Below are 9,854 nucleotides of genomic sequence, written 5' to 3'. Positions count from 1 at the left end.
CTTCTCTAAGTATTTGGGTCTCAGATGCCTGTCCTTTAGCTTTCTGAACTGTAAAGGGCAATCTGCCAAGGTCGGAGGCAGGCAGGGTGGAGATAAGAGGTGGGGGGGGGGGGGGGTGTGGGACATGACACACCCTTGCCTCCCTTAACTAAGAAGGATCCCCAACCATATCCCAGGATTATTTAATGTTTACACTCAAAGTGGGATGGGAGTAGGGAGAACAGATCCAACCTCTATCCGCTGACTAGATTTCACCCTGTATCCTGCCTTCCATACCTTGAACCTGACTCCTCACATTTCAAGTATATCCACCCAATAATTCTCAGAAACCCTAAATGATCCCAATGGAATACTTTTTAAAAGACTGCTGCTGCTGCTGCTGAAAAAAATAAAAATAAAGAAAAAATTTAAAGACTGCCACTGCAGCACATATTCCACATTAATTACAATTAACGGGACTCTCTATGCAAGTGGCTTCTTGCTGAAAGTAACATAACACATTACAGATGTGCCAGGATTATTTAGTGACAAAGGTTACCTAGTTCTAAAATTATTAAAACACTAAAAAAGAAGTCAAGCTGCTGTGGCACCAGAGTTTATTGGTAGGTGTTTATTTTAATATTTTAATATTTTTAATAACCAACTTTCTTTTTAAAAACTTGTAAAAATTAAGATGATTAAGTTTTTATTCCCTCAAAGAAAAAGAGAAAACATTTTGCAAAAATATTTTGTGTGAAGTAATAACACAAATACAAATAAGCAACTGTGTACAAAATAATTTATTACAGCATATATAGGTTGGCATTATTTTACAGTGAGTTTTTTTTCTCTTAACAATTATGAATCTAAACAGCTTAGAGTGAAGGAAAATCATTTTAATTAGAATGGCTTCTCTAAATAAAATCTCCCTTTTTGAATTTGTATTTGCCTCAAAGGGAAGTATTAATATTAGACATATTTACACAATTCTGAAAGAAATCTACTGAATGATTCCATTATTGTTTTCTGTACAGACAGAACAAAAACCTTTACCCCCTCCCAAAAAAATATTGCTGAACCATGTTTTAATAATTAAACTAACAGGAGTTTAAATTCTCATTTTGCTGATACAAAAACATTTAATAGTCAATGCCTGGCTGTAAGAGTAAGAACGAATGTTTCCTTGTCATTTGCATTCTTCCCTATTATGCTCCCTTGAAGCACACTGTTCAGATATCAAATACTTGTTGACACGCAAGCAATTTAGTCAAGGAAGCATAAGTCTTACCCGGGAGTCTTTAAAAGACTGGTCTAGAGATATGCAACAAACTTACCAGTGAATTTCCATGATTAAGAAGCAAACCAATCCCCACATTCTGAATCATCTACATAAAACTGGAGTACCCTTACTCAATAGAAAGTATCATTTTCATGGATACTAAAAAAGAAGTGGTAAATCACGAAAAAAATTAAGGTGGAAGGAAGGGCAAACTGAAATAAATTTTAAAATAAACCCCAGTGTCTGCCAAAAAAAGTTCCATATTGTTTTTAACAGTTAACACTTTATAACTGACATGCTTTAATTAAAAGGCAAGCAAATAAACAAATACAACAAACCAGTAAGAGATCAAAACATAGTTTCTGAAACCAGCATCTAAAGAAAATAATACAGTGGGGCTGTATACAACTTAGCTTAGTAAGAAATTATATTTATGATACAGAAGTGACAGCACCCATCACAATGCTGATAATTTGAAAGTTTAAGAAAACTGTACAAGTATAAACAGGTAATTTTTAACAGATGTTTATGTAAATTGGCAGAGTCAGATAAAGAATAAAATAAGCTTACAGAATACTCCATTTAAAAATTCTATCCAAAAAAAAAAAATTCTATCCAATTATTTCATTTCATATCTATATTAAAATACACCCTGAAAAAGAAACCCTGATCTGAATTCAGCTCTGAGTCTTACAGGAGTCAACCTTCTATGGGATTTCAAATCTCATTTGCCAAGACATCATAGTTAGCTGTGTGGTTTAGTGCCACATTGTGACTGTCGACCTCATTCACAACGGGCAGGAAAGCGGAAGTAAAAGGAAGCAGGTTATGACAGGCCATCCTGTATTCTTCATACTGGGAATTACAGTTCCCAAAGCTGCCATCAAGCAGTGCCTCAGAAACCTTTATTAAAGTCTATTGGAAAAGGGGAAAATAAAAATTATTTTTAAGAGAAAATGTTGGTTAATCATCACTTTAATCAGAAGATGCAATTTGTTAATTAAGCAAAAGAAAACTGGTTTCGCCTCAGTGTAAAAGAACTTCTTGCTACCCACAGTAAGAAATCACCTCAAAACAGGAACACTTTAGAAATCAAATCGACAGAGCCTTAAAAAAGCCATATGCTTCTAATACTTGAAAAAGTGAATCTCTGAACCTAATCACTAAACTGGAAATATCCTTTATTAACAACAATCAATAGTTCCCATGTACTGAGTGTTTACTGTGTGCCAGGCAGGTGCCAAGCCCTTCACAGTTTATCATTTCAATTAACCCTTAAACCAAGTACATGAGGTCAGGAGTACAGACACACCTCATGTTATTGTGCCCGCTCTGCTGTGCTTTGCAGATACTGTGTAGCAACCCTACACTGAGCAAGTCTATCAGTACCATTTTTCCAACAGCATTTGCTCACTTTGTGTCTCTATGTCACATTTTGGTAATTCTTGCAAATATTTCAAGCTTATTCATTATTATTATATTTGTTATGATGATCTGTGATCAGTGATTACGACTCGCTGAAAGCTCAGATGATGGTTAGTATTTTTTAGTAACAGGTTTCTTTTTTTAAATTAAGTAGGCTCCACACCCAACATGGGGCTTGAATTCATGACCCTGACATCAAGAGTCACACCCTCACTGACTAAGCCAGCCAGGAGCACCATAATAAACTATTTTTTTAATTAAGGTATGCACATTTTTTTTTAGACATAACACTTTTGCATACTTAACAGACTACGGTATAGTACGAACAGAACTTTTATAGGCACTGGAAAACCAAAACGTTGATTTGACTCACTTTAGTGTGATATTCACTTTATTTGCAGTGGTCTGGAGCAGAACCCACAGTATCTCCCAGGTATGCCTGTATTTTCACCCTCGTCGTATGAGGAAAAGGAAGCTAAGAAATGGAAACTTGCCTAATGTGACTCAGATCCAGACCCAACTCTGAAGGCCCACTTAAGAATTAGGTTGTAAAGACACACATTTTGCCAGATCACTCAGTATCCATCAATTTGTAAAACTTATTCTGAAAAATCTTACCTTTACATTTTTATCTTTTATAGTTTCATCCAGTCTAGTGGCAATAGCAATTGCTTTTTCTTGCCTTGACTTGTCCAGAAAATACATCATTTTAGCACCTGAAATACCAAGACACTACAAAATGAGCAAACTCCTATATCTTACAATTGATTTGATTGACATTAACCAGTGGCTTAAAATCTGGTTCCAATGACTTAAAGTCAGCAGTGAGTTGGAGCTGCCTCCTACCAGAACTGGTGAGCCAGGTACAGTGTCTCTTCTCAACTCCCAATTTAATGACATCCTCTTGACAGCCTGGCACCACAATGGGAGTGCTTGTAAATGGCAAAACACTACAAAGCAGGGCTTCTGTCACAAAGAGATGGTTGTTAAACACTTACCAGGAGACCAGATTTAACAACCGATCCTTTCCCAAAGAAACACTATAACTGGAAATATAAATATGGGCTGCCCTGTAGTATCAATCGACATTTCAGCTAAAATAATTTTTTTAAGATGATACGCTAAAATAATACATCTAAGGAACAAATTACTGTCACAGAGAAGTGTGGTGGAGGGACAAAAGGAAAATGGTTGCATGTTCACAAAGAAAATAAGTATTTTTTAAAGCTTTTTTAAAAATCCTTATTCCTATGTAATTTTTCTGCATCTACTGAAATGATCATATGGTTTTTATCCTTTCTCTCTTACTGATGTGATGTATCACACAGACTGATTTACAAATAGTGAACCATCCTTGCAAGCCAGGAAGAAATCCCACTTGATCATGGTGAACGAATTTTTAATGTATTGTTGGACATGGTTTGCTAATATTTTGTTGAGGACTGTTACAAGTATGTTCATCAGGGATACTGGCCTGTAGTTTTTTGTTTTTTGTCTTTATCTGGTTTTAGTATAGGGTAATGCTGGCCTCATAGAATAATCTGGAAGTTTTTCTTCCTCTTCTGTTTTTGGGAATAGTTTGAGAAGAATAGGTATTAACTCCTCTTTAAATGCTTGAAGTCGCCTGGTCCTGGACTTTTGTTTGTTGGGAATTTTTTGATTACTGATTCAGTATCATTACTGGGTAATTAGTTTGTTCAAATTTTCTGTTTTTTCTGGATTCAGTATTAGGAGGTTATACGTTTCTAGGAATTTGTCCATTTCTTGTAGGTTGTCCAGTTGGTTGGCATGTGCCTTTTCATAGTATTCTCTTACAGTCCTTTTTATTTCTATGGACTCGGTTGTTATTTCTCCTCTTTCACTTCTGATTTTGAGTCCTTTTTCCCTTTTTTTTTTTTTTGAGTCTGGCTAAAGGTTTATCAATTTTGTTGATCTCTTCAAAGAACCAGCTCCTGGTGTCATTGATCTGTTCTATTGGTTTTCAGCTTCTATTTCATTTATTTCTGCTCTAAATCTTTATTATTTTCTTCTACTAGCTTCGTGCTTTGTTTGCTCTTCTTCTGTCTCCTTTACGTGTTAAGATTAGGTTGTTTACTGGACAGTCTTCTTGCTTCTTGATGTTGCTCTGTGTTGCTATCAACTTCTCTCTTAGAACAGCTTTTGCTGCATCCCCAAAATTTTGCACCATGTGTTTTCATTTTCATTTTTTTCCATGTATTTTTTTTATTTCCTCTTTGATTTCTTGGTTGACCCATTCATTGTTTATTACCATTTTATTTAACCTCCATGTATTTGTGTTCTTTCTACATCTTCCAGAAAATGCTTGCATATTCACAAAGAACATATTTTTAAAGCTATTTTTCAGTAATATTCAGTTTACATTTCTCCTGTAAATTTTGGAGATTTTTGTTTCACACCTGGGGTATATGGGCTCAAAGCTCTTAATTTCACCATTAGTTCCAGCTAGGGTAATGGGATAATGACCAGTTTGGGTAGTGATGCAGGGTCACAGCAAGCTGGCTCATTCATTCACCATTCACTAAGCTACTACGCCTGGCTCTATACTGGACAATGTAGGAGACACGTTAGTGACCAAGACAGCTCCAAGCCTTGCCCTCAGGGGCTCCCAGAACAGCACATCAGACAGTGCCAACCAGTGTGTCAGGACTGGGATGAGGAGGTACAGGCAGAGGGGTCAAGGCCAGGGAGGGGGGAAAGGGGATACTTCTGGTCAGAAACACCACAACGTATGGTGTCTCTAAATAAGACCCTTTGCTGGGCACTGGGTACACAAGTGACCAAGAGAGACGTGTTCCTTCCCTTTCAGAATGGAGGCAACCAGTATTCATTCAATTAATAACCTCTTTCTCCATGACGGTATCTCCTGGTCCATGTTCTATGCTCATTTTTCTACTGGCCTTTAATCAATTTATATTTTTTATTGCTAATCTATACGAACTCTACATATATTATTAGCCTTCTATTAGTTACAGATCTGTAAATATTTTTTTTCCAACTGGCCTTTTGACTTTCTTTCTTTCTTTTTTATTTATTAAGTAACCTCTAACCCCAACATGGGGCTAAGAACTCACAACCCCAAAATCAAGAGTCGCATGCTCTACCCACTGAGCGCCAGCCTGGTCTTTTGACTTTTTTTTATGGTGTTTTAACTTTTATGTGGCAACATTTAACTTTTCCTTAGAATTTCACATAATATTTGGGAAGGTATTTCCCTAAAAACAATAAAAAAATGTTTTCGTCCATTATCCTGTGTTCTTGAGGAGAAGTTCTTATTTCCCTTTGTACCAAGAAGTTGCAGTTTTTCACAGGAATTAACTTTTTTTCCCATAGATATCAGAATCAAGAAGTTTCCCTTTAGAACAAGAAAGCTTAAATTAAAATATTTAAGTATATGCTTAACGTAGGAGCTTAGTTAACTGTATTATGTACTTCATTTTGTCTCCAATTCCTCGTCCACAATCTTTTGTCCAATTTACCATCTTGTCCATCCAAGCCATTCTGTCATTTTATGAAACTGAATAAACTCCCTAAAATCCTTCTGTACAGGCAGGATATAAGTAAATCCTCAAAATATAAAATATGGCAAGTAATAAAAACACAAGAAAAAATAAATCACTCATAACCACAACACACGAAGGCAACCATTAAAGCTTTCGTATGTATTTCTTTTCAGCCTTTATCCCATGTATTTTTTTTTACAGTTGAAATTATATTGTATGTTACTTCCGTGTACGTGTTATGAAATTATTTACCCCCATTATTACAAATCATCCAAATTAACATCCCTTTACAGGACTGCTGGGTTTTCCATTCCACTACAAACCTGCTACTATTTCCCCTACTATCAGACATACATCAGCTTTGTTTCCATTCTTTTCCCCACACTTACAGCATTTCAGTTAACGTCTTTGCGCTTAAAGCTCTATCTCTGCTTTGGATTAATTCTTTAAAATTATTTACAAAAGTATGATGACAGCGAAAATCACAGATAATGTGACGCTCCTCATAAGAGGACAGGTTGCTTTCCTAAATGGCCGGGCCAGTTTACATTCACAGCAGCGAGATACACGAGTGCTTACCCACCACATCTTTACCGTACTTCCGTCCCTTTTTCCAAACAAACAGACCTTCCTTAACTGGAAAGATCAAAAATGGTATTGCATTCATTTCTACTTCTAGGATAACTTGTGAGGTTGAACATCTTTCCAAACGTTTATTTTCACCACATTCTAACCCTTTCCAGAACTGTTTTACCCCTGGGAGTCCAATACCAACCTGAAAGCAGATGCTGAAGAGAGGTAGCATTGTGTCTGAGAAAATCCTCATTAAAACTTTCCAAATCCTTGTTGACAAATATTTTCTGCATTTCTTGAGATAGAACTTTACTCACAATGTCTGGAAGATTACTATGATTAGACACTATAAAAACAAAACATTTGGAATTAAAAAAATTTTTAATCTATCCTTTGAAACAAAATCAATGGAAATACATTTATATTTGTTATTAAGCTTGATACATTTCACACAGTAAAAATATTGCTCCTTTGGAATACTAAATATATTCTAGCTTAAAAATGCACTAATTTCTAACATATCTTTGCTAGCATGTTTAATTTATAAACACACCATAAATATTATCCTTTCCTTGCTTTACATTAATGTAAATCTCTTTAATATCCAGCTTAATGAGAGGCCTCTGAACTGTCATACTTGCTTTTACATAAATATTACCTTTTTTCATACTTACCAGATTTAGAAAATTTAATTAAGCATTCATGTAACCATGGGTTATTACTGTTGATGGCAAAAGCTCGTTTGACAGACTGCAGCATTAACAGAAACTTCCCTGTGTCAGAAAAACATGGAAAGGTAACAGCATCAAATATTTATGTATGTTATTTTAGTCACTTTATTTTAGCCTCACTTAAATTCCAGTAACAAAATGTTACCTTTCCTATAACATTCATAAGTAAAATTCAAAGCTGACTTTGGTTATCAAAGACAACTTTTATTTTCTAAAGAAAAGTTTGAAATCATGTAGAACTGCTTCAGGTAAACAATTTGTATGACTGTTCAAACTCTTCTTAGAAGGGATTTGAACATAATTTTCTAACTAGTTACCCCAAAAAGTTTTGAGTAGCAAAGGAAAAAGGGATTGGGAGCCTTTTGTGGAAGGCTGAAATGGATCTTTAAGAAACAAAAATCAATCTAACTTGATAAAGATTATGCTGAATATGGTCACCAATATAAGTAAGGATTAACAACTGAATTCAAACTATTACCTTTTCTAAAATATATTTCAAATGCTAATAGATGAGTGTCAATGTTATCAGCAACAAGGTTCTTAAGAGGTATAAGGAACTTGATAGCTTCTTCTAATGGATTTTCTATCTATTTTGAAACAGAAAGGAAAATTATTACATTTAAAAACAGCTACACAAGTCAGTTTCCCCCAAAATCTCATATTAATATGTCTCTAAAGTAATTTACCATTCTCTTTATATGACGAAATAAGCAAGAAAACATTTTAAAACTATCATCTGTAAACAAATTCAAAATAGTAATTTCAAAATGGATATGGCTCTATTGTTTCTTCTGATTATAAAATCATTATAATCTCATAAAAATCCAAAAAAAATACAGGAAATTATTCCATAGGCTTAAGGAGATGGGACACCAAATACTGATAGCCCCTTATTCTTCAAACATCTATAGTAAAGAGGCAAATATAACTGTATCGTGTGATTGGAAAAAATGACAAATTTGAAATACACTAGATTCTATAGTGAATAAACCTGAAAACTAAAATATTTCCCTAAACCTGGTCCCTAAATAACTACCAACACTTTGAGAAAATCCCAGCCATGAAGTGCTTTCTCTTTGTAGCTAAAACATATCAATATATATAAAATGTTTCCAGATGTAATAATTATATTGCTGCTGTAACACATTACCAACAAGTTAGTGTTCATAAAACAACACCTATTCATTATCTTGCAGGTCTGTAGGTCAGAAGTCCAACATGGGTCTGGCTGGGCTTAAAAATCAAGGTGCCAGCAGGACCACCTCCCTTTTGGAGGTTCGAAGGGAGAGTATGTTTCAAGGCCCTTTCAGCTCCTCAAAGCTGCCCACAATCTCCATTTGTGGCTCCCTCATTCCCTCTTCAAAACCAGTAACAGGCTGAGTTCTCCTTACAGGACTCCAACCCTCTCCTGTCTCCCTCTACTCTAAAGATCCACTGTGATTACATTCGGCTCCCCAGACAATCCAAGCTAACCTCCTTATTTGAAGGCCAGCTAATTACAATCATAAATCCCATCTGCCACCTTTATTCCCCTTTGCCATGTAATGGAACATATTCCCAAATTCCAGGGATTAGGATGTGAAGAGATTTAAAGGGACATTATGCTGCCTACCACAACTACAATTCTACGTATAATCTGCATTAACCAAAATTTGCGTATTATCACTCGAAACTAACTGACTAGTATCATGACCTTGAAATATTACAAAGGGCTTCTGATCTACAGATGTAATTAAAACACATTCGTGACCAAAACAGAACCAAGTAACATAAATTCTACCAAATAAAGACAGTAAGTTTATCTCACCCTTTCTAATTTTTCAGGTATAAGTTCTTCTTTGAGACCACTGCCTTCTTCTTCTTCTTCATCTCTTTTTTTCTTTTGATTTTTTTGTTGACGTTCCCTTTCCGCATGCTTTCTCTCTTCTTCCAGTTTAGCCTTTTTCTGAGCTCTTCTCTGCTTGCTAAGCATTTTCTTCAACTCTTTGGCTGACAAGTTTTCTACAAATATCCAAATGAATACAAATTCTAAGTCAGTGTTTCCATGTTCCTCACATTCTTCTGCAATTTTTAGTACAGCTTTTACAAGGGAAAAGGGGGAAGAGGCAATGATATGGAGGTTTTTAGGAAGTGCCACCACCTATCACACACCTGACACACAAAAGGCAACTGGTAAACACTGCATTGACTAAAATGAACCGATTCTAAAAAAAATATATAAAAATAATAATAAAATAAAATTAACCAATTATGGCCTAGTTCTGCCTCCCAACATGATAACATGACTTTATTTAGGTAAATCACTTCATCTCACTGAGTCTCAATCCCAATCTGCGCACAGTGGGG

At 35.3% G+C, this 9,854-nt stretch overlaps 1 protein-coding gene across 15 annotated transcripts in view; it reads right to left on the bottom strand.

Annotated features, from left to right (window-relative positions):
* Positions 1-761: 761 nt before the first annotated feature.
* NAA16 (N-alpha-acetyltransferase 16, NatA auxiliary subunit) overlaps positions 762-9,854 on the bottom strand; it is a 64,542-nt gene continuing 55,449 nt past the window's right edge. For 13 of the 15 annotated variants that reach the window (XM_019447405.2, XM_019447401.2, XM_019447404.2 and 10 more), the window contains 7 exons: positions 9,316-9,509; positions 7,987-8,095; positions 7,452-7,550; positions 6,980-7,123; positions 3,530-3,649; positions 3,302-3,399; positions 762-2,173 (listed from right to left, as the gene is read on the bottom strand). In XM_019447405.2, the coding sequence (XP_019302950.1) occupies positions 1,976-2,173; positions 3,302-3,399; positions 3,530-3,649; positions 6,980-7,123; positions 7,452-7,550; positions 7,987-8,095; positions 9,316-9,509 (962 nt within the window). In that variant the 3' untranslated portion in view covers positions 762-1,975. The remainder of the gene's footprint in view (positions 2,174-3,301; positions 3,400-3,529; positions 3,650-6,979; positions 7,124-7,451; positions 7,551-7,986; positions 8,096-9,315; positions 9,510-9,854) is intronic. The other 2 variants (XM_019447406.2, XM_019447408.2) reach the window with 1 other exon arrangement.

The sequence above is a fragment of the Panthera pardus genome, unplaced genomic scaffold (genome assembly GCF_024362965.1).
Source record: "Panthera pardus isolate Hobbes unplaced genomic scaffold, ASM2436296v1 HiC_scaffold_1, whole genome shotgun sequence".
NCBI classification, from domain to species: Eukaryota; Metazoa; Chordata; class Mammalia; order Carnivora; family Felidae; genus Panthera; species Panthera pardus.
The sequence above is the reverse complement of the archived record's forward strand: the minus strand, read 5'-3'. Positions and strand labels throughout refer to the sequence as shown.